The sequence below is a fragment of the Sceloporus undulatus genome, chromosome 4 (genome assembly GCF_019175285.1).
Source record: "Sceloporus undulatus isolate JIND9_A2432 ecotype Alabama chromosome 4, SceUnd_v1.1, whole genome shotgun sequence".
In the NCBI taxonomy this organism is placed as follows: Eukaryota; Metazoa; Chordata; class Lepidosauria; order Squamata; family Phrynosomatidae; genus Sceloporus; species Sceloporus undulatus.
Window position 1 is genome coordinate 110,904,731 of NC_056525.1, and position 24,241 is coordinate 110,928,971.

Sequence of the window (24,241 nt, forward strand, 5' to 3'; positions counted from 1 at the left end):
TGAGTACCCAGATTGTTGGGGTCTATTAGCTTACAATTGTAAACCGCTTAGACACTGTTAGTTCAGTATGAAGCAGTATATAAATGAAGCTGTTTATTTTTGTTGCATGTATGCTTACTCACACACACACACACACAGAACCAAGTATATGGAAATGTTATAAATTTCCCAGATGTTTACTGGATTCAGCTTTTTGGCATAGATTTTAAAATCATTCTTCCCCTCCTCTGTTCAGTTCAGACACTACCTTGCCATACCTTTTGGCCATTAGTGTTCAGTGGAAACCGGGCCAGAATATAAGAGTATAATGTCCCAATTTGATAATTGTCCCTCCTCTCATGCTAACCTTGCTTGCATAAATTACATCTTACATGAAGGCTTTAAACTTGCCCTTTCTTTTAGTGAATGCTTTGACCGAAGGAGCTCGAAGACCCGCAAGCTCAAAAATCAAACACAACCCACCACCCACTCCATTCCCAACTGGAAAAAACCCCATACTTCATTTCCCTGGCTCCCACTTTGAACATTAATCTTCTAACAGATGCCTTTGTTCTGACCACTTTCAACTTTGCAGGGGATTTCTGATGCAAAATTATGCCAAATAGGGTAATAGTTATTACCTAATCTTCTTGACTGAGGTAGTTTGATTACTTCTGAGAGTCAAACTATATATCATTTTTGATTCGGTCCTCATTGTGATGAAGATTGCAATGCAGAGGGAGATTTGTGGAAGGTATCAAGTTTAATTCCTTCTCTCAAATCTTTTTCCTTATGAAAATCACTCCTCCAAAGCTATTTATCTGCATTAGGAAAAAAATCACAGGTATGTAGGTGGGGTATTTTCCTCAGGAAAATGATTGAAAGAAAGAAAGAAAGAAAGAAAGCTCAAAAGATATGGGCCTGATCCTAGTCCCCTCAGCCATGCTAAAAAAAATTAAAGATAGGATAGATAGGCAGATGCCCCCCCATTTTCGCCTCTGTGTATTTTGGTAATTTCTTACATAAGTCAAATCTACCACACAGTTGTAACAATGAGATTATTTAGTCCTTTCTCTTTTCTATTTCCTCTCCCTGCTGATCTTTTATGATGTTTTCCTTTACTGGAGCTATAGCTAAAATTGCTCTTGTTAAATTAGCCATTTCAGAATGATGGTAGGGATCCTAAAATAAATTAATTTAGAAGAAATTGAGGTAAGGGATGTTCCCCATCCGCTCTTCCAACCTCCACATCCCCCGAAATCCTTAGAAGATTATTGTTGGTGTTTGGGTGGTTCTTAAAGGCTGAGGGACTGGTTCTGAAGGGGGACTGCTGCAGGACCAGGAATTGCCCCAAACTGGGCAGACATCTGTCTAATCTTGATTTCACCTCCCACAAGTAGCCCACAGTCCCTAACACCTTGTTTCGGAGGATGACTCTTCTTTCTAAAGAGTAGAGGTAACTTCCCCATGTTCTTTCGACTTTATTTCCCAATAACCTTTTCCACTGGCAATGATGGCTAGGGTTGCTCCAAGCTGTAGGGCTCGGAGGGCTGCATGATTTCAACCCCTGCTTTACATTTTCATGAATGAGCCAATCCGACTGTACAATAAAAGCCTAATCTGAAAAGACCCTCCATCACAAGACAGTGAACCTGCTATGCATGATCTGCCTGTAGAACAGTGCCATCTAGTTTCACTCTCTATGGTTATTCCAACTCAGCCAACTCTTCAAGGCCTGCTGAACATGCTCTGATCACTTCAATTTGTTTGGCTTCCTTGCATGTGAAATGAGCCATTGCTATTTCCATTTCCACGGCCCAAGAATATCTAAAGTGCCAGGAATTAATGGGGATGAAGGATATTACAGTAAACATTACAGAAAGGAAGATCCTACGAATAAACATGTCTTGTTGGATCAGACCAGAACAGATCTATCAATAAATCCAGCAGTATAATCCAATGTAGTGTAGTGGTTTGAGTACTGAACTACAACTCTGGAGAACAGGGTCCAAATCCCCACTTGGCACGGAAACCTACTGAATGACCTTGTGCAAGTCACACTCTCAGTCTCAGAGGAAGGCAATGGCAAGCCCCCTCTGAACAAATCTTGCCATTAAAACTTTGTGACAGACTCGCCTTAGGATCGCCATAAGTTGGAAATTACTTGAAGGCATACAAAAACAACAACAGTCCACCAGTTTATGGTCAGTAAAACACCTTGGAAACTGGAAAGAGCAGGGAAGCGATGGCCATCTACAGTTATCTCCAAAACAAGAGTCCACAAATTGAATCACAAGGGCAAATACCTTACTGTATTTCTTTGGCAATTTTTTTGTTTTTGTTTGATACTGCACACTAAAGGTTCAAAAGAATTTCCAAAGCATAGCATACAGCTGGAAATGAGATCCCACCGTTCACTGGAACTCAAAAGAGGCACTTCTTCAACTCTGTTCTGTACTTTGCAAATGTTCTCCCTGACTTCAAAGTTCAGCACAATACAGACTCAGAAATGCTGCTTCTCTGTCCCTTGCAATCAGTAACTATTGAATCCTACTTTAGGTGCATGCCGGATAATACCATATTGCATAATATTCCTCATTAGAGTAAAGAATTTATTCTTCCACATAGTGCTCTGTTTCTGTGAAACAATTAAAATAATGGCATGAGTATAAACTGCAGGACACTCTCTGACAACGTGGAACCACAAATTTGTACAGCATCTCTCCAGGATTCCCCCCCCCCCCCATCATACCAATATTTCACCCATTTTTATTATTTTCCCTTTTAAAAATATATTATTGTTTCTGCAAGAAAGTGGTGCTTACTCACAAGTAAATGTGGTTACCATATGAAGGGAGAAGAGGAAAATTCCACTTTATCCCTGTGGTCATAATTATGTTATCACTTAACTGAGTTTGTAATGTGAATGCAAGAGTGTTTCTTCTTCAAAACCAGGGTTCAAACATAGGCTTCTGTTTGTTCTAACACATCAAAATGTGAACAACTGCAAAACGTGGAATGATGGTAAGGAGGGAGAAGATGAATGTTAGTCGTACACCCCTTCACAACTGAAATAATTATGCCTGGCTATCTTTGGCTGCATCTGAAATGTAGAAATAATGCACTCCAATTGCCATAGCTCAATGTTATGGGATTCTGGGATTTGTAGTTTTGTGAGATATTTGGCGTTCTCTAGCAGAGCACTCTTGCGCCACAACAAATTATAAATCCCAGATGCCATAGAATGGAGCCATGGCAGTTAAATGGTGTCCAGTTCCATTATTTCTAAAGTGCAGATGCAGCCTTTAAAACCTCCCCAGCACCCAGTAAATCCCATGAAATCAAGGGTTTAACACAGAGTGGCAACTATGCATGTCTCCAGATGTTATTATACTGCATGTGCTAGCTTGTGACTTAGCGTGACGCTGGAGAACCAGTGTGGCTTAAATTGAGTGTTGGACTATGACTCTAGAGACCAGGTTTCAATTTCCAGCTCAGCCATGAAACCCACTGGGTGACGCTGGGATAGGGTTGCCATAATGGAGGACCTCCGAACCGGGACAAATGTAGGACCAGGTTTGAAAATGTAGGACTTTTTTTTTTTAAAATTTCCTGGCTAGGAAATTAAAAAAAAAAGGCCTACATTTTCAAAACTGTCCTCCCTCCTCTCCTCCCGCTTCGGAGGACGCCTAGGCGGCTCCCAAGCCGGGGGAGGAACGGGGGCCGCTTGGAATTACAGCGATTGCCGCGGTGCCAAGCAGCCTCCCCCTCCTCCCGGCCTGGGAGGAAGCCTAGGCCGGCTCCCAGGCCAGGAAGGGCGGGGGAAGCTTGGCATCGCACGATTGCCGCGGTGCCGGGCTTCCTCCCCCTCCTCCGGCCTGAGAGGGAGCCTAGGCCGGCTCTCAGGCCGGGAAGGGCGGGGGAAGCTTGGCATCGCGGCGATCACCGCGGTGCCGGGCTTCCTCCCCCTCCTCCGGCCTGAGGGGAGCCTGGCGGCTCCCAGGCCGGGAAAGAGGCGGAGGCTGTCCTCATCGCGGCAATCGCCGCGGTGGGAAGCGCTCCTCCTCCTCCCGGCCTGAGGAGAAGCCTCGGCCGGCTCCCAGGCTGGGAAGGAGGCGGGGGCCGCCCTCATCGCGGCGATGGCCGCGTGGGAAGCGCCTCCTCCTCCTCCCTGGCCTCGCGGAGGCCTTGGAGGCCCCCGCGGCCGGATCCCGACCGGAGGCACCTCAAGGCCTCGCTGGGGCCCGGGAGGGAGCGTCTCCGCGGCTGGAGCTCCAACCACGGAGAGCCTTCCCAGGCCTCAGCAAGGCCTTGGAGCCGCCGTGGGGGCCGAGGTGGCCGCGGTGGGCGGGGCCGTCCCGGTTTGGGGCCAAACCGGACCGGGACGGCACCGCCCAAACCGGAACTGTCCCGCCGGGGGGCGGGATATGGCAACCCTACGCTGGGAAAGTCACACTCTCTCAGCCTCTGAAGAAGACAAAGGGGAACCTCTTCTGAACACTTCTTGCCAAGAGAACCCCATGATAGGTTTGCTTTAGGGTCACCATAAATTGAAATAAAACTTGATGGCAACAACAACAACAGCAACAACAACAACAAACGTGCCCATTATGAGTTTTTCTTGGCAGATTGTTTAAAGAAGTGTGCCATTGACTTCCCCTGAGGCTGAGAGCATGTGACTTGTCCAAGGTCGCCCAGTGACTTTCATGGCCAAAGTGGGGAATAGTAAGGAAGCTGTGTTACTGGGAGCTGTGGTCCAATAAGATCTGGAAGACTTCATAACTCCAATCTTTGGTCTAATGCAGCTGCAGCTGCTCCCCCATCTTGTCATTCTACGGCTTGGGTTGCCAAAAACCCCAAATTCATTGCCTGCCTCACTTCTGTCTGTTCACCTTCAAATCTGACTGATGATACACTTATTTGTCTCTAAAAGCCAGTAATCTGTTTTCCTTGACCTTAGCCCTTCTGATGTCATGGTGGTTCTTTGTTACCCATGCAAATAAGTCACTAGCCCACATGTCCTGTCTCCTGGGTTTGTTTTTCTGAGGCAAACATCAGGCTACAAGCCAGGGTACTTTGAGAAAAGGGGGGGAGGGAACCGTTGTTGTAGTCTGAGGCCATCAAGCTAATTCTTTGTCCCCAAGGAGGGCTTTTAATGGCTGCTTTCAAACTGGAACATTCTACTGAGAGATGCTAGGCTGGTTGCTTCTCTGGTTACTTCAACCAACAGGGCAACCTACAGACCTTTTTGTTTGGACAGGCCTTTGGCAGGTAAGCATAGTTGCTGTGGAAGGGGCTGTCAACCGGGTGGGTGCCGTTCTTTCATTTATTGCTGCGTTGTTAATTCTGTCCTTAATCTGATCTATATTTTATTTGTTAAATTGTTAGCAAACCATCTTGGTTGCCCTATTTTGGAAGTCAGGTGGGGTCTAAATCCAACTGACAAACAAAAAAATATATATGTAATTTTCCCTCCAAAATCTAGCTTTGTGTAGCTTGCTTCAGTAGTTAACATTACCCAAGCTCCTAACACATGCAAATATACCCAAATATAGGGGAAATAATCTTGATTCTTCCATCTCAGACATTAGGTGAGGTAATAAGAGTTTGCCTTATTGCCTCACATAATAAGGCAAAACACGTATATAATGTATATTAAGTAAACAATAGAAAATTGGATATGTGTAATTTTCTATAATGTAAAAAATATTGCACAATTACATTTATTTTTTGTCTCATGTCTTTTTTTGTCTCATGTCCTTTTTGAATCCTTTCAATATGCTGCTGCCTTGGGGAAGTGACTTCCACAGCTAGACTATGGAACCAAAATACATGTATAATTTCAGTATAATTACTTGTGCCTCCAAGGCATTTTTGACTTATGGCAACTTGCAGCAAACCTATAATGGGGTTTTCTTGGCAAGTTTGTTCAGAGGGGGTTTGCCATGACCACCCTCTGAAGCTGAGATAGTGCGACTTGCCCAAGATCTCCCAGTGGGTTTACAAGGCTGTGCCAGGATTTGAACCCTGGCCTTCAGAGTCATTGTCTAATGCTCAAACCATTACATCATGCTGGATCTACAGTAGTGTAGTATTAAAGGAACCCAGAAAGTGTCACAAACTCGGAGAAGTACTTCTACGTGCACTTGTATACATAGTGGAAAGATTGTGTATACTTTTCCCACTGGGATAAAATTATTGTATTAAGCTAACCATACAATTACTTTTCACTATGTGTGCTCCGTTGCCCTTAATCCTGTGGATCCAGCAGGGAAGCTTTGCTGCATACTATTTCGTCAATAAGGCCACTCTTCAAAACTGTCTCCCAGCCTACGTTGCCCTGCTAATCTCTCGTTTCTTCTCCTCCTTCTATGCCAAGAAGTCCCCCATTCACAGTTTTACTTTCAGTAGTAGGGATTTAGAACAAGCCCCTGTTCCCGCACCCTCAGGAATGCTAATACAAAGATAATAATATAAACATATTGTGAGGTTGCTGAGATAATGTATGCAAAGCTCTTGTATCACAAAGCAACATAGTCTAGCTATGGAAGTCGCTTCCCCATGATATATTGACAGCCAACAAATTGAAATGATTTGAAAAGGAGAGGAGACAAATTCATGGAGGATAAGGATATTAGTACCAGAATCAGAAGAAGTGTGCTCCTGAATACTAGTTCTTAGGGAAGGGGAGAGAAGGGCCTATGGACCCGTCCACGCTACCCATTTATAGTTCCATGATTCCACTTTAAATGCCAAGGCAACATTGTAGGAAATTTTGGGATTTGTACTTTAGGAGGGACATTTAAAATTCTCAGCCAGAGAGCCTCTCTAGTACATCCCTAAACTACAAACTCTAGAATTCCATGGGATGCTGCCATGGTGCTTAAAATGGAATGATAATGTTGTCATTGTTTGGTGTGAAAGGGCCCCATGTCTTGCTTCCAGGTTTCCCATTGGTATCTCTTTGGCCACTGTTGGAACAAAATGCTGGACTAAGACACATGCTCAGCTTTACCCCATCTTTTCTTATGCTTTTAATGATCAAATATTCTGTAAATGCCTAAATCCTCTAAAGGCACCAGATCCCATCTGATCTTGGAAGCTAAGCAGGGTCAGCCCTGCTTAGTACTTTGGTGGGAGACCACCACAGAATCCTAGGTGCTGTAGGCTATATTTCAGAGTAACGAAATGGCAAAATCACCTCTGAGTATTCCTTGCCTGAGAAAACCCTATGAAGGATTGCCATAAATTGACAAGCAACTTGAAGGCAGACGCCCACACAGATACTACAGGTTGAGTCGCCCTTATCTGAAATGCTTGGGAAAAGAAGTGTTTTGGATTTTGGAGATTTTCCAGACTTTGGAATATTTGCGTATACATAATGAGATATCTTGGAGATGGGTCCGAAGTCTAAATATGAAATTCATTTAACTTTCATATACACATACTGTAGTCTGAAAATAATTTTATACACAATATTTTAAATAATTTTGTGACACAAAGTTTGTGTACACTGAACCATCGGAAAGCAAAGGTGTCATGTCACAGCCACCCATGTGGGCAATTTTGGATTTTGGAGTATTTTGGCTTTTGGAAATCTGGATAAGGGAGACTCTACCTGTATTGGCATTAGTAAAATAGGAAAGAACACTTTAGTCATTATTAGTTTAAAAAGAAATAACATTGAGGAACATCTCAGGGATGAAGACTGTAAATTAAGGGAAACCCTACCCATCATACTCTACATCTGTGTGTAAGGATGTCCATAGGCCCCCCTCATTTGAAAAATCCTTTCATGTCATAGAATGAAGGAAAGGAGTACTTCACGACGTTCATTTATTTCAGTTCTTAATAGCCTGCTTTATATTTAAAACGGAAGAATATAAATAAGAGTAAAATGTAGTATAGTGGGCCCTGGTATCCACTGGAGTTTGATTCTCGTACCCCCCGTGGATACCAAAATCTGTGGATGCTGAAGCCCCATTAGATACAATAGTGATATGGTATCCTTTATATAAAATGGCAAAATCAAGGTTTGCTTTTTGTAATTTACATATTTTAAAAAATATTTTCAATTTCTTTCAAATGACTCACTTGTGAAGATGTCATGAGAACAAATTGGCAGTGCCAGGAAGGATAATGTAATACAGCTAAAGGCTGTTAAATCAGAAAGTTGGAAGACAATACTGTATAAGACAGGATTTTAAGCTCTTTAATAATGTTATCTCTAAAGCAGAATCTCAGCAGCCACAGCTTCTCCTTTAATGGCTTTGCTCAAAGCTGACCTTGCCCAAATTCTTCCTTCTAAAGAGCTATTGGTGGTGCAGGAGCACAACTTTACATTTAATACAGTAATCCTACTTTTAGATCTTCTCCTGCAGTACAATGAAATGCACTTGACAAAACTGTTTTGTACCAGCTGACAGCATCATGCCCCCTTCCAGGTTTAATTTTGCAGCCTACCCACTGTCAACTGTCACCAGCCTCTGCATTATGGGGGAGAGTGATGTTCAGGCAGGCTGGGAAATGCCAGATGAAAGAAAGATGAAACATATTTCCTCACTGCAAATCTGTACCTGCAAAAAATAGTTCAACCCCCGTTATTCCAAGAATTTATATACTGAATCATATAAAGGAAGCGGACAGATGGCCGTCCCAGCTAACACTTTGGTCCATGCCAGAAAATCCCCATAGAAACCTATATTAACTTCATCAGTTTTAACCTGCTGAACCGAGATCAGATCATTGCTGTTACAGCTTTTAACTTCCATCAGGAATAGGCTTTAGTATGAGGAGAATGCAGTGTTGCCAGAGTGAAAGCTGGAGAAGACTCCTCTACCTTTAATGATGGTGTAGAAGAGGGAGATTTGGCAGGTGTTGCTTCTCACACAAACAAATAACAAGCAACACCTGCTGAAATCCCTGTCCTGCACAACTATTAAAGGTACAGGAGCTCTCTCCAGTTTTCACTCTGGCAACTGTACAATGTGAAGCAGACGTGGAAAAGGAGGCCATAAAACCAAGAGTGGATTTGGGATCCTGAGGCAATATATTGACCAACTAGCTACCCATGCTCTTTCAAGGTATTATGTGATGGTCAGTTAGCAGCATGGGGTTATAGTAATAGCATATGTGCCTTGGGATAAGACTCCAGCAGCACATGCAAAATCTACCGTAACATTCGCAGTCCTGCAGTAGAACTAGGGGCTCATAACCTTGAAGTGCTAAGACTTTCTGGTCAGGGGGCAGGAAGATGTGACCTGCTGTCCTTCCATTCCCTGGCTAGGAATTTCTCTTCCTTCTGAGTTTAGCTGTAGTTGGTCCTCACAGGGCGAGAATGGACTTTTCTATGCTCCTATTCTTGTTAGTGCAAAGTTTTTTGAGGTTGCTCAACTATGAATGGGAAATCAGTATGCAACCGGAAGAGAGAAGTTGATAGCATAAACTTTCATAGACTTTAAACTACTTCCGCAGATGCATTGTCTACAAAAGCTCATGCTTACCAGCTCCTTTCTTTCAGTTAGTCTCAAAGGTAAGATCCCTTTGCATACTGATTTTCCAGACCAACCTGGCTATGTCTTTGGATTCTCTGAATGGGAAAATAAGACATGTTAACTTTGCAGAGGTGTGGAAGTGAAAACTGCTAGAACTGGTTTGTGGACTGACCTAGCTGCCTGTTCTGGGAACTTTCCTTGGGAACTTGGCTTTTGGAGGATCTCACAGTGATAACTTCTGCTTCAAAATTTACCACTTTACTGAACATAGCCAGGAGGGATGTCTGTCCAGCTATCTCTCCCTCATGCTCTCTCTCTCACACACTTTAAAAATGACATTGGGCTTAGGTTTCTCTTCTAAGGGAAAGAAAATCAATCACATGTTGAGGAAAATGTAGCAGCACTTCCAGCTGTCAGCTAAAATTGCTTCATGGGTCAGATCTGGCTTTTCAGTAGCTGCGTGTAAATCCAGTCATATAAGCAGGCAAGAAGAGAGCAGGAGTCACACCTATTGCATCAAAGCATTGGTAATTGCCAGAAGACTCAAGGTGAAATTTAGATTGAACCAAATCCCTTGTACAAATTCTTTTGACAGACAAAAATAATTTCATTGTGGTGTGAGTAACATCTTGACTAACATTAATTTCTAACACCTATATAGATGGATAATACCTTTATTAAGATCAATTCCACAATAGTCTACAAATGTTTTGAGTTCTACAAAACTCTTTATCAGGTTAGGTAGATAAAAACGTGGGGAAAGAGACATTGAAGTCCAAAATTTGGTTTGATGTTTGGTTTGATGTTAGCCATGAGAACTGGAGCTGAGTTATATCTCAAGATGAAGAAATTGTGGGACTGAGGTGCTAAGAGCGATGAAACAATTAATTGCAATTAGAGACTCACCCTGCAACAATTTGAAACCTGCCCATCTTTAGTAAGTCGAGGTGTTTATTCACAAGCAAGCATGCAAAGAATTACAAATCTAGGGTGAGAAAGCTAAGCTGAATTGTAACTATCATTATCAGGCTATTTCATCATGTAACATAACTTTCCCCCTACTATTTCCATTTAAAAAAAAATGTAAAGCCTCCTTCTGAAACCTGTTAAGCTATCTACATTTTACAGCCGAAAGCAAAAAATAAGTCAGTAGAGAAATCTATTAAAATGAACCAAGAGGTAGTAAGCAATGAAAAGCAACTCTGCCTCCGTTTTTGTAAATATTTTATACTGCTTTTCCAGGAAAAGCCTTCTGGAATACAGAGCTTTGGAACAGTTTTAAAGGTAGCATTTACCAAAAAAGATAAGGTTGTTACGTTTTGTCACCAAGGTCCGAGAGGTGCATTATGCACTTTTAAAACCGTTTAAAAATATTTTTTGGGGAAAAGAGTCCGGTGACATTTTGGGTTAAGTCAAAAGATAAAAAGGTATAGATTAGAGATAGTTCATACCAGACTGAGGTATAAACCATGTTAAGTTATCACATTAATACACCGTATTAGCATACAATAGGTATTAATGGGGACATTATAGTGCCTGTTTTTATGTAACCAAAACAGCATTAACCACACACATCAGGAAGTTACCAACTTTGGTAGAAGTACCAAGAAAAGGGAAGGGAGAATTAAAGGAAAGACTGTGCATGCTCAGTGGCTATGGAATTATGAACTGGATGGTGGGAAATGGAAATGGTGGGAAATGGAAATGGAAAACTGGGGGAAGAGAGATGGAATAGAATATCCTGGAAAACTGTATGGCTGGCTGGATCCCTGAACATGAGCACTACACTGCGATATTTTACTGAAGGTCCTATATGTTCTAAATAAAACAAGACATGCATACTAACAGAACACAGACCGCTGGCAGTATTAGGGCTGAAGAATGTGGAAGTCATGGTCTATTCCTAATGATGAAAATGTGAGGGAAAGACATGCTCTGCTAAACACATTATATGGCACCTATCCCTCACTATTGCCTCTCTCTTTCCTCTCTCCTTCTCCCTTTACATAGTTCTGCTCTGTATTGAAATTTAGATTGTAAACTCCTTGTGGCCAAGGACATTTCCTTTTGTTTGCATTATTCTTGCTCATAGTGACTAGTCCAAGGAGACCTGGTGAGATGCTTGATGGAGCCGCAATCTGAAGAGCTTTCCTAGTCCATGAAACCACTATATCAGCTACATCACAGGGACAGATAATGCAAACGTTTTGTATGTGTCTCTCCTAGTTTCTCATCATTGTGAGCATAACACCAAGAGTTAGTTTATTGTTGGCTTCTGATGGGATGAACAAAATACATGTACACAAACCAGTTAGAAAGATGCCACCAACTGTCATAAAGTCCATGATTTTCCACTGTGAAACTACATTTTGGAGCACTAAGAAAGATATGAGAAACTGCTCCATCTGGCTTTGGCAAGAGTTTGTCAAGGCCTCAAACAGAGGGTCTTTATCCCACCCTCCCACATTGCTTGCCACCTGAGATAATTTAAACTAAGATCCCTGGAACTAGTCTTTGAACTTTATCCATAGCAAGCACATGCTCCCTGTGGCTAAGCTAAGGCAAGGCCTCTGTTACAAACTGTTTTCTGTTGCCATTTTGTGCTCCAGGAAAAGAAATGCCATTTCCCCAGAAAAACGACACTTAAGACATTGACGGGGAATTTGAGGTATGTGGGATGCTTTCGTCAGTGTGACTGCACCAAGCCACTGTACAATTCCATGGCATGTGAAAGAGGCTGGATACAAATATATACAACCCCCCTTCCGCCCCTACTGACAAGTGTCTCTATGGCAGCATTAAAAAGCCTCTCCTGTGGGAGTGAGACTGCAGTTCAGTGAGTCACATTCAGCAGACAAATGCACCTTTTCCGTTTTTCCCAAGTGGGTCATTGAAGTACTAAACTTCCCATGCTTTCTACCTTGGTGCTCAGTTGCAATGGCTCCTGAGGTGGAAGCGAGACTGTGGGAAGAGCTGTTGTGGCAGTTGCTGTGGCCGTCACCACAGCGGCCGTGTCCCCTCCAGGCAGGAGCACTAAGCGCAAGCAACGCCGGAACTCCTCATTCTTCCACGTGTAGAGCAGCGGGTTGAAGGCAGAGAGAGAACAGAAGAGCTGCCAGCTAGCCAACTGCAGGCCCCGTGGCATGGGCTGCAAGAAGAAGCCTAGTAGGCTGACCCACACCAGGGGCTGCGTGGCCAGGAGAAAGGCAAGGCAGAGAAGGAGGACGGAGATGCTGCTCAGGCGTCGCTGTATCCGGCGGGGAGCTTGTGGGCCAGCTGGGAAGGGTAACTGTTGCAACAGGTGGAAGTTGAGGACACTGACCCGCTTGACACTGCCCCGCACTCGCCTCACGATTCCCATGTAGCAGTGCAATAGGAGAACAGTCTGGCTGAGAACAGCCAGGGCTACCAGCAGGCCTGTGTAGCTAGAACTCTTGATGCTGGTAACATTTCCAGACTTCTGCTGGTCAAGTTGCCATGCCTGCAGCCCTGGCTGCACCAAGGCAAGGAGAAGTGCAAGCCCCCATGTCAAGCTGATTATCCAGGCCATGTGCTTCCGCTGGTAAAGAGCCTGATATGTGACTGGTGGCTTGGTGATGAGGACATATCGGTTGAGGGCCACCAAGAGATGGGAAAGCAGAGAGACAATGAGTCCAAGGCCCACAAGCCCAACCCGAAGCAAGCGGTAGCCCTCTGAGTGAGCTGTAGGAGTACCAGGAGGTAGTAGCCCCTGCACAGCTTCCTGGGGCATCCAAAGGCCACAGACACTCAGGTCAGCAATGCAGCCATTTACAATGAAAGCATTGCTGGTGGTGCGCAGCTTTCTGAAGGTGAAGACCAGATAGATCACCATGATGTTGGATAAAGTTCCAGAGACAGCCAACACCAGATAGACGAGAGACAACGCAATCCTCGTTCCTAGAGTGTCTTCTGCGCAAAGCAGCAGTTGTAAGGATCTGGAACTCAAAGTGGAGGAAGTGTTGGGCATCCTGATATACATAAATTAGGCCCTTTTGCACCTCCAGGCAATCTTCATTCCTGCTTGGTTCTGGAGATGGCCAAGAAGCCAAGCCAAAAATAAATCAAGATACATCTGGTAGTAGATGACACACAACAAAACCAAAAGCAAAAGTAGATAACTGAAATGAGCCTGAGCATGCAAGATGTCCAAAAGAATGCAGGCAGATCTATCCCAAACAAGCAGAAAAACTGCATCCTATGGAAACTGACAACATTCCCAGAGCATGCCAGAACCAGAGTTAGTCGCTGGTAGAGGTTGGAAGAAAGATATTATAGGAATTCTTCAGAAAGTGAAGCAAGGTGGATGCAGGCATCTTCCGAGCCAACAAGAACCCAAAAGATGAGGCTGGCTAGATTTCTGAGGCAGGTGTTTGGAAGGCAAAGCAGAAGGGAAGATCCAGAGTATGAAGGAATACAATCTTACACATCTTCAGTGTAGCAGGTATGAAGTTAGCTAGATAGATGGTCAGGAGAATGTAAGACAGCAAGGAGTGCCCTCTTGAGATAAGCAGACAAAAGAGAGAGAGAGAGAGAGAGAGAGAGAGAGAGAGAGAAGGAAATGATCCGAGTCCCAGTACAGCCTTCAATGAATAGCCTTTAGTGCTTCATCTGAAGACTTAGGAGCTTCGTCTTGTGCTTTTCAGGATGCACACTGTAGAGATCAGCATGGGAAAATTCGGTGCTTCTAATCTTAATGAATTATTCAGTAGGTTTCAAGCTTGCAGGAGCAGAAGAGTAGGGGGGGGACTGCAGCTTGCTCTGAAAAGGCAGCAATTACAGAGACTGATATTTTTTCCTTTCCCCCACCCCTCCACCCACCGGAGTTCTCAAATCACCTTCCTTCTGACACAGTACCTTCCATTCTCTTCTCCTCCAACCACTGAAACACAGCCCCAGTTGCAGAGAAACTCCTCTGCTCACACTTCATTATCTCTGAATCCTTCTGGTCTGTTATTACGAGGAAGGATTTCATGCCTCTTATGGTTTATAAAGAAATATCTAATTTTAGAGCAGATCTTTTAGTTGCAATATGCAAAAGCACGCTTGCTTAATACATGCTTCCATGCACCTTGGTAACAGAATCTTTTATTACCTCCTATGTTTACATGTATGTTTGCAAGAGTGTCCCCTCAACCCTGCATCTCCCACCAATAACATGTTGTCAGCCATGCTGGGCTTTGAATTTGGCAAGGTGCAGATAGGATGAATGCATACTTTTCCTAGGCTACAGAGAAACACACACACACATTCATATCCAGACACTCCTTACATTTAAAGTGGTACATTCATTTATTTATAAAAGGTATTTGTTGCCTTCATGATGAAAATGCCCAAGGCAGGGCATGCAAAAGATGAATGCCAAAATCTGATAAACTGCAGATGCTGCTTTCCATGGGGGCAGTTCATGCAAATGCATATCCCTGTTGCAGTACTCATCCAGACCCCTTGAAATGGTCAGATGTGTTTTTGATGCACACAGGAAGATGCATAACCTGCTCAGATTCACTGTTACTTGCATCTAGAAATGGATAAGGACTATTTATTTAATTTACATTACACCTTTCTACCACTGTGGGACCCAACTTATCATAGGGCTTTCTTGGCAAGTTTTATTCAGAAGAGATTTACCATTGCCTTGCTCTATGGCTGAAAAAGTTGTCCAAAGTAACCCAAAGTGTTTTCATGCTTATGGAAAGTTCTCCCATGCTAATGTACATGCAGGCATCCAGTTTCATTAGTCTGAGAATCTGTGCAGGTGACCAGGTCAACTAAGCTGTGGTGAGAATTCTTGATAGCATTAAATGTTCTGGACATTTTGATCAGAATGATTGTTATGGACGCATGTACACAAAACTCTCTCCAGTAAAAAAAACAACACCAAAATGTTTCCCTTGCAATGAAAAAGCAGCTTGCGCAGAAATAAACAAGGAATTTCACAATTAAGATTTTTCCAAACATTGCTTTGCCAGGCTAATCAATAAGAAAAAATAACTATTTCTCATTTTACATTTTCCAGTGAGATAGCTCATTATTAAAGCTGTGGTTCCAACAGCAAATTTTTATATCATGTGGTCAGTTTGGATATATAATGAGCCCTTGGTATCTGCTAGGGTTTGATTCCTGGACTCCCTGTGGATATAAAAATCAGCGGATGCTCAAGTCCCATTAAGTACAATGGGTATTAAAATGGTGACACTTATATAAAATGGCTTGCTTTTTGAAATGTATATATTTTCAAGCCATGGATGCTGGAATTCATGGATAATGAATTCATGGATAAAGAGGACTGAATAGTAATATTGTTTTGCCAGCTTTTTTTCATTTATTAGACTACAGTATCTATTTAGTTTTCTGTCTATAAATGGAAGCTTCCTCTATAGGGTGGCTCACACTTAACATGTCCATTACTGGAGGGTTGCAGTACTGATCAGCTATGACTTCCATATGTGAATGAACCACCACAGCTCAAGGACGACTAATATGACTTGCTCACCACAGCCAGTCTACTTGCACAGAAGAGTATGATGTGAATAAAGTGGTACAAGTTTTGAGGACTGATTGTTTAGCATGGTCATAGACTATATACAAGCCATGGCAAACCCATGGCATGCGTGCCAGAGGCAGCACACAGAGCCCTCTATGTGGGCATGCGAGGTTGCCCCCAGCAGAGGTTGCCATAAGCATAAGTGGCTGGTGATTTTGGAGTGGTTGCCGGTGGGCAGGCTTCTGGGCTTGTCTCATTGGCCAGTGGAGCTGTGTTTTCCTGCCCTTGTGCTCCCACCACCGTTCCGGCTTGAAGCAGTGAGAAGGCAAGCCCATGATCCTCTATTCTCCCGGCAGCCTAGACAAGGAGAAGGAGGCGGGGATAGACAATGAGGCAGGGAAGGAAGAGGAGGGAGGAGAAAGGAGGACAAGGCCCAGCAGGTGTGGTGGGGATGGAGGTAGAAAGATGAAGAAGATTAGGAGGGAAGTGGTGGTGAGGTGGCGGTGGGACTAGAGGAGTTGGAGGAGGAAGGAAGAAGAACAGGAGGGAAGCGGCAGCAGTGTGGTGGCGGGGATAGAGGAGGAATTAAGAGGAAGAGCAGGAGGGAAGCAGTGGGGGGAATAGAGGAGAAGGAAGAGGAAGAGAAGGAGGGAAGTAGTAGTGGGAATAGAGGAGGTTTGCAGTAATGATGGAGACAACTAATAATTTTGGAAAGATCTGAAGCGATTTGAGGATTTATATCTACATGAGTGTTTTTGGTTCAGGGTGACTAGACTTGGCCCTCCCTTTCCCGGACCAATCCTCCCTTCCAACTTCCTGTCCAGGAGGGATTCCAAAACAACCTCCATTTTGAGCAGGGCTGAGAAGCATAAGTTTATTTTATATCTATATGGGATTTTTTAGCTCAGGGTGACCAAACCTGGTCCTCCTCCTTTCCATGAACTGTCCTCCATTTCAACTTTCTGTCCAGGAGGGATTCCAAAAGGTCCTCCATTTTGAGCAGAGCTGAGAAGGATGGATTTAATATTTATATGAGTGGATTTTTTTGTTTTGTTTTTGTTCTGAGCTTTTATTTGGTCAGGTCCTCCATTTTTTCCTTGCATGTTTTCCTCCTGGAACTCACACCCCCAGAAATCCTGCCCCCCAGAAGTCCCTCCTCGGGAGGTCTTTCCCCAGCACTGGGTGACACCTGGCGCGGGAACATTGAGTTTGGGCACTCAGTCTCTAAAAGGTTTGCCATCACTGCTATATTGTGTCTCAAGTGGTATAGAGTCTATTTTACTATCCTAATTTCTTGCTTTAGGTCTTTCTGCTGAGCGTCATTCAGGTGTTGATTTCTTAAGTGATGTGTACTTATTGTGTGCATAATCCCTAACACAACAAACAAGTGATTCAGAAGACTATAATCTCTTCAACAAACTGATTGTTGAGAAAGAACAAGACATTTTCATTAATAAAATGGAATGATGCTGGAGCTCGGGACTTTCTGATCATTATTTTTTGTGCTTCCCACAGCAGTAATCGCATTTCAGCAGGATCTATTATTCCTTGGTGAGAGAAATATATTCTTTACATGACCAAAGAACCTCTTTTTACAAACACTATTTTACACATTCCAAGGCCAAGGCTTGGCATTCTAGGTTCTGGAATTTGACTCTGATTTAAAAATAATAAAACAGAAAATACAATCCTCACATTTCCAGAGACTAATACTATTGATTGATTGGACTTATATCCCTCCTGTCTCTCAAAATGGGATTCTATAACTGTCAAGTGGCACACACTGACTGTATACACATGGTATGCTAAGGGAATGTGGCTACCAAGGGAAGAGTTCATGCTTCCATATCCACTATGCCTCTTTGAAGCTTTTACAAACACTATAAAGTGTGAGGTAGGTATAGATTTATAAACTTGCAGACTCCTCATGAATATGCACAGACTGTGTTCCAATGTAAGCATTGAATATAACAGGCTCAGTGTGCACATGCTTATCATGAGTGTGCTGAGAGCAATTTAAGAAACAAAGGCACTCCTTAAAGCAACAAAATGGAAGTTGTTGCTCCCCATGCCTTTTCATGTTGAAAACCGCCCACAGTATCCTGCAACAAGAAACATGGTTTGAAGCCACAACTTTCAACAGAATCTCCTTTTCATGCTTGAGTTTTACTAGTTTAAAGCGAGCTCTCCAGCCTGATTTATTGGACAATTTTAGTGCATTGCCTTAGAGAGATAATGAGCAACAATCATTGCAAGCTCTTATAAAATTTGACAGCATTTATGCTCTAATATACGAGGCTGACAAAAACAGCTTTGTGGGCAACTACCACCGCCTGCTCCATCTTTTGTATGTCCAAATTGTCAACCTGTCTCTTGGCTTGAAGATAAAATTCCACAGTGCAAGGTCTTGTTAAAGAAACAATTTCAAATTTCACTTTTTAAAAGATAAAAAAAATATCCAGAGGTAACTCAAGACACCAGACAACCAATGTGAAAAATGGGAAGTCACTCCATCATGTACTATAGCTAACTTATATGTGGTTCCCTTATGTCTTGGAGTGTTTCCCCTCGATCTGCTTCTACACAAAGATGCAACAAAGCACTAGAGAACCATTTTCTTTCCTGCAGCGTGTTTCTGGTTGCATATGCCACAACACATTTATCCGGTGCATGCCACTTATGGTACCAATACTGATTTGACCAGTCAGGATGAAAAGTCTAAAACATGAGATCTGAGAGAACTGAACAGTATTATGCTGGGGCCACAAAGAAATTGATTTCCCCCTTATAGACCTCGGCTTTTTGGTGTTTGCTGAAAAGCAGTTTTGTTGTAGCACATCTTTTCCTCTTGCTTAGGGCCTAAATCCAATGCAATGTGTGAAGGTTTACCAAATTACTCCTTACCCTCTAGTTTATTTACTACCGGTAGTTGCTATAGGGATAATAAGCTGCCAGAAAATGGAAGAAAAAATTACCTTAAAGTGGTACAAATGGAAAAGCAAGCTTTGCCGTGTACTTTTGATTAATAAAATAAATTACAGCAAATATCTATGGAAAGGAACAAATGTTGGAACATTGACTGCTTTTAACAAAAACAAACACTTCCATGTGTTTGTTATATTCTTACACAGGACTAAAACACAAGTAAATGCCAGATAAGAAAAATCTTGTTAATCTTATCAGATGTTTTAGAGGAGGGAATTGGGCATTATTTCATTTTACTAGAAACCATATAAAAGATATTCCATCTAGAAAGTATATTATGAGTGCATTGAAATATAAATGGAATATTATTTGACAATTATCATAATTATATGTTATTTGAATTAGTCTACAGACCATATGATAGCTGTATTGCTTTAATCTAAGATGTGAGCCACTTTGGGTACCTTACAGGAGAAAAGCGGGATATAAAATACATAAATACAGACATGCCATTCAAAATACACTTAAATATACATATTAAAAATATTATTATGTGCCTTCAAGTCATCTCATGGGGTTTTCTCTGCAAGATATGTTCAGAGGGAATTTATGCTCTGAGGCTGAGAGGGTGTGGCTTGCACAAGATCATTCAGAGCGTTTCCATAGCCAAGTGGGGATCTGAACCCTGGTCCCCAGAGTCCTAGTCCAACACCCCAACCACTACACTAAACCATTTAAGTAAATAGACTTTAGAAGAAATATATGCCATAATGTATGCTTTATGCTTTTATGATTTTGAACAGTAGATAACACACTTAAATAAAAATGCTATAGTACAGATTAGGGAATAGTGCAAAGTCAGGAACTGCATACATGGCAACAACAACAACAATTTCTTACCTGTCTCTTCCCAAGGCTCATGGTGGGGTACAATATAAATTTAAACACACAAACCATTTAAATAGATTAAATTAAAACTCACAAAGAACACATTAAAATCATCCAACATAACATTAAAAATGTTCCAACTCAAAATTCATAGTTTAAAGTCAAGCTGCCAGGTCATTCCACAGTTTAGGGGAGGCTAACAAAAATATCCTCTTTCTGGGTGACAGTCTGGTTGAAGTAAATGTTCTCCAGAGGACCTGAGTGCACAGGGCAGATTGTATGGGAGGAGGTGATTCCATAGGTAACTGGGACCCAAACTATTTAGGACTTTAAAAGTAATAACCAATACTTTGTACTTTGTTTGGAAACCATCTGGCAGCCATGTATATCAGTTAGGTTAACTGATTGATTTTAAATTGGTATGAAGTATTCACACTCCTAGATGTACCAGTGATCACTCTGGCTACTGTGTTTTGAACAATCTGAAATTTCCAAACTTGGTACAAAGGTAGCCCAATGCAGAGTATATTGCAAAAGACCAACCTTGAGGTTACCAGCATCCATCACCATCATCCTTAGGTCCTCCAATTCTAGGAAGTACCCTCAGCAGTCAGTCTCACAACTGAGTGCAATAAAATCTAGACACTGCCTGTCTTTGCCCATTTGAACAATTCTGCCCCAACAATTAAAAATCTTATCATGTATTTGGCCACGTGTTGTTTCAGTGCCCAACTCTACTCTGTTTACATAACTGGCAAAATCTTAATACTGTATTCCTAAGATCAAACACAACTTTGTCTTCTATTGCTCACTGTTGCAAAATTCCCATCACCCAGTTGTTGTGTATCTTCAAGTCATTTCTGTCTTACAGAGACCCACATGGTTTTCATAGCAAGATTTATTCAGAAGATTTATTATTATTATGCTCTTGTCTCCTTCTGAGGCTGGGAGTGTGAGATTTGCCCAAGGTCTACCACTACACCATGGTGGCTCACAAATACCATCTGTTTAAATCATTTTTCTTTATTTAAGGAACCCAGACACCTGAAACAGTAAAATAATACATAATAATAATGTGATTTTCTTATGCCAAATCCTCTAGCCTTTGAAGGAGGTGTTTTACATAGATATATTGGCATGTATATCAGCTAGGTTAACTGAGCTGTAATTTCTGAGTTTCTGGCAACAATTCTTTTAAAATACTGGAAGTATGAAACTTATATTAAGTTTCCTACCTGTTGAGATACCAATTCAGTTATTTGTATGAGCAAAAGAGGCAGCCAGCAGGGAGGTTCAGCATTTGATGTTGCTTTTGAAAATTTCAAGAAGCAGGAACACTTGTCCTGGGGCTTTATTCTTCTTGTGACTACATATGAGCTTTAGCCTCTTGAGAGGCTAGAAGGACATATAGGAAATGAATCGATATCGAATACGAGACATTCCTTACAGGCTGTTCCCTACTGAGACTTCTTTAAACTTATTTTGAAACTGCTACTGATTTACTGAGAGCATTTTACCTTCCTAGGTCTACCAGGACTAAGTGCCAAAAGTAGGTTGGGTTAGTTCCATTCTAAGTCATTCCAAAATTTAATGAAAGACTAGTTCTGACAGCTCTGCATTATTCATCAAACCATAATGACTTCCCAAGATTTCTTCCATTTGGCTTGGTACCCAATATTAGAAAGGGCCTTATCTTAGCACATATATCTAAGTATTATTTCATGTCATCGAGTTAAAAAAAATAAAACTGCATAATTTGGATGTTCATTATTTATTAGCATTTATATTTCTACATTCAAAAATAGTACATCTTTCTAGTAACCAAGCTAGTAACAAAATACATGTCAAACTTTATAGAGGTAGAATTACCTTAAAATTTGCCTATTGCTCATTTGTATACAGTACATTTTATGTACATGATAAAAATATTGCTTCTGTTGATTAAAACAGCTGCAATCAAGAATTTAGTCATCATAATTGCTCAACACTAAAAACAATACAGTACAAACATAGCACACCCCCCCCCTGTATTTAGTTTATGAATGGCCTGTTTTGGATGATTATATCTTTGCTAAATAAGCTGTGATACAAACAAGTCTTTTGCCCACCAAAGGTTGCTCCTTTGTCCTTCTCTTTGCAGGGCAAGCAGTTAAACTAAGAAGATTCTAACCAATGGGATATTACAAGCCAGAATTATTAAACTAAGTTTAAACTATGTCATATTCTGGGAACTACTATTTCCCAGTTTGGATGAAGAAACTACAGTTTAATTACCCATGTGGCAAAGGAGTAAAAATGGGATTCTGAGTATGGGAGAAAGGCTTGTCTATTTCTTAGCTTATTAAGGAGATATGATTGTTCAAAAGGTAGCCATTGCTTTGAGTGCACAGACTTCTAAGCATATTATAAATAGTAAATGAAATAAATATGGCCATTCAACTTCTATTACTATTCCCTTCTCAATGAAACTGATGAGTAGTAGATAAACACAGGAAAATAAGCGAACTGCAACAATTAATAAAAATTCTGAAGGGTTCTGGTGTACAGGGAAGCTGCATTTCCTTCCCTGTAGTATTATTTTAAATAGTTCAAAGGTTAAACTGAACTAAGAATGAAATACATCAAGATGATATTAGTCACTGTCAATAGTATTTGCAAGGATAGCAATACTGGCAACAACATTTGCAAGAGAGGGCAACTGAATATGCAAGTAGTATGGTATACAGTAAATTTGTGTATATTACTTGCAGAATGTGCCTGGAATCCAGAATGAAAATGTGACTTCCTAGCTCCATGTTTAGATTTGTTGAAAGAAAAAATATTTTATCTGCATAACCACAGTCAACCAAAGTCCAGTCAAATGAAGATCCAAAGATATGAAACTCTTACAAATTCAGTGAACAATTTTTTCTTGCTATGTACAAACTCTTTCCCTACGATGCACAGCATTCTGGCTTTCTATTTCATACAGTAGTTTTCAGAACCACTTATACAGAAAAGTAAGCTCTAAGAGCAGAATGTCTTTGTAAAACAAACCATTTAGTTGAAAATGTAGATAAGAACTATTGTTCTAAATGACTTTCCTTTTGCCTGAAAAGACCAACAACACTAATTCAGAAGGTTAGAATAATCCTATTCCATAGACATATTACATACTTTTAAAAATGGTCTATTTTAAACACCAGCATTTCAAGGCTAAAAACAAAAATAAAAAACAATGAGACCAATATTAACTAGTTCCTCACTAGTCAAGTTCTTTAAACGGAAACCACAGTGATGTAGGCATAAAATAAAAATAAGCAGCTCTATAATTAATGGCCAGGATCAAGAGATGTGCAAGGTTGCTTCCAAATGGGTACATAGATTTTTCCGCTCCCTTCTTCTAATAGCTCTCTTTGCATTCTACAAATATTCAGGAGCCCTCTAGAGTGATACTCTATGTGGCATGAGATGTTTCCATCAGTTAGTATACCCTTCTTCTCTCAGTCAAGAACAGAAATGGCTTGCATGGACAGCCATCTCTGGATCCTGGTTAACATTTAAACTGTAAAATGATATATTCAAAAAATATACATTTTTGGGTAAAAAAAAGTTAAGCTTAAATCAAAATATAGTCTACTTTGTACACATTTATATATGTGTGTGTGTGTGTATGTGTGTGTATAGAAAGAGAAAGAGAATGATAGATATGCGAGCGTGTGTACACACATACACACACCAATATATTCAATACATAGATTTTATAACACTGTATCTGGAATCATAATTACAAACATATTGCTAAAACTCATTAGAAATGTCCTCAATATTTAAATCTTGCATATGTACACAAAACTATGATATTCAGAAGTTTAACTTCAGTGCATTTGTAGTAGTCACTAGGTGATGTCTCTGGGTATCCAAAGACTTGGTTTCTTTAAGTTCTAATCATTTATGAAGATGTCTCTTCCCCGTGGGTTGTTTGTTTCCCTCAGTATTGTTCCTCCTTGAAGAAAACTGATTTTAAGGGCTGTCCAGCTTTCACCGAAGCAACAAGGCTTTAGTACTGAACATATTCAGACTGAAGGGACTGTGTAGGTGAAAACAAAAACTAGTGTTAAGGTTTAGTAAGATACATATACTTCAAGCATCATAAACCATCTTCTTTCAAATTAAAAAGTGTGTTACTGAGGTCAAAAGCTGGATAAAAAAGACAACATGGGCAGGCAAGCTATTTAATTTGTTTGTAGTGTTTCCAAAATTTCCCATGGACACACTGTCTCAACAGTGCAAGGATTTTCTAAGGTATTTCAGCATGAGTCACAGCTACTCTGAGCTTTCTTCCTTATACTCAGGAGGTAGCCCAGAACAGTGACTTATGCAAACATAGAGCAAGCATCCTATGAAGGCAGTTCTGATGTGTTTTCATATTGGGAAGATAGGTGCTCCAGTAAAGCCACTGCAAGGATAT

At 41.3% G+C, this 24,241-nt stretch overlaps 2 protein-coding genes and 1 long non-coding RNA gene across 5 annotated transcripts in view; 1 reads left to right on the forward strand and 2 right to left on the reverse strand.

Annotated features, from left to right (window-relative positions):
• The window catches only part of CDC14A (cell division cycle 14A), a 123,682-nt gene that overhangs the window by 11,784 nt on the left and 87,657 nt on the right, over window positions 1–24,241 (reverse strand). For 2 of the 3 annotated variants that reach the window (XM_042463035.1, XM_042463033.1), the window contains one exon: window positions 21,529–23,860. The exons of the other annotated variant lie outside the window; for it this stretch is intronic. In XM_042463035.1, coding sequence (XP_042318969.1) covers window positions 23,812–23,860 — 49 coding nt within the window. In that variant the 3' untranslated portion in view covers window positions 21,529–23,811. Of the gene's footprint in view, window positions 1–21,528; window positions 23,861–24,241 lie in introns of those variants that run through there. 3 annotated transcript variants of the gene reach the window in all.
• LOC121928403 overlaps window positions 4,775–24,241 on the forward strand; it is a 33,974-nt gene continuing 14,507 nt past the window's right edge. The window contains exon 1 of the long non-coding RNA XR_006103501.1: window positions 4,775–5,250. This is a non-coding gene — a long non-coding RNA (uncharacterized LOC121928403). The remainder of the gene's footprint in view (window positions 5,251–24,241) is intronic.
• GPR88 (G protein-coupled receptor 88) lies at window positions 11,485–13,652 on the reverse strand. Its single transcript, XM_042463038.1, has one exon. The coding sequence runs from the start codon at window positions 13,471–13,473 to the stop codon at window positions 12,361–12,363; it is 1,113 nt and encodes a 370-aa protein (XP_042318972.1). The 5' UTR covers window positions 13,474–13,652; the 3' UTR covers window positions 11,485–12,360.

Bases quoted from the DNA above. Each gene is read 5' to 3' on its own strand.
- GPR88 (XM_042463038.1), bottom strand. From the start codon at position 13,473: ATGTATATCAGGATGCCCAACACTTCCTCCACTTTGAGTTCCAGATCC.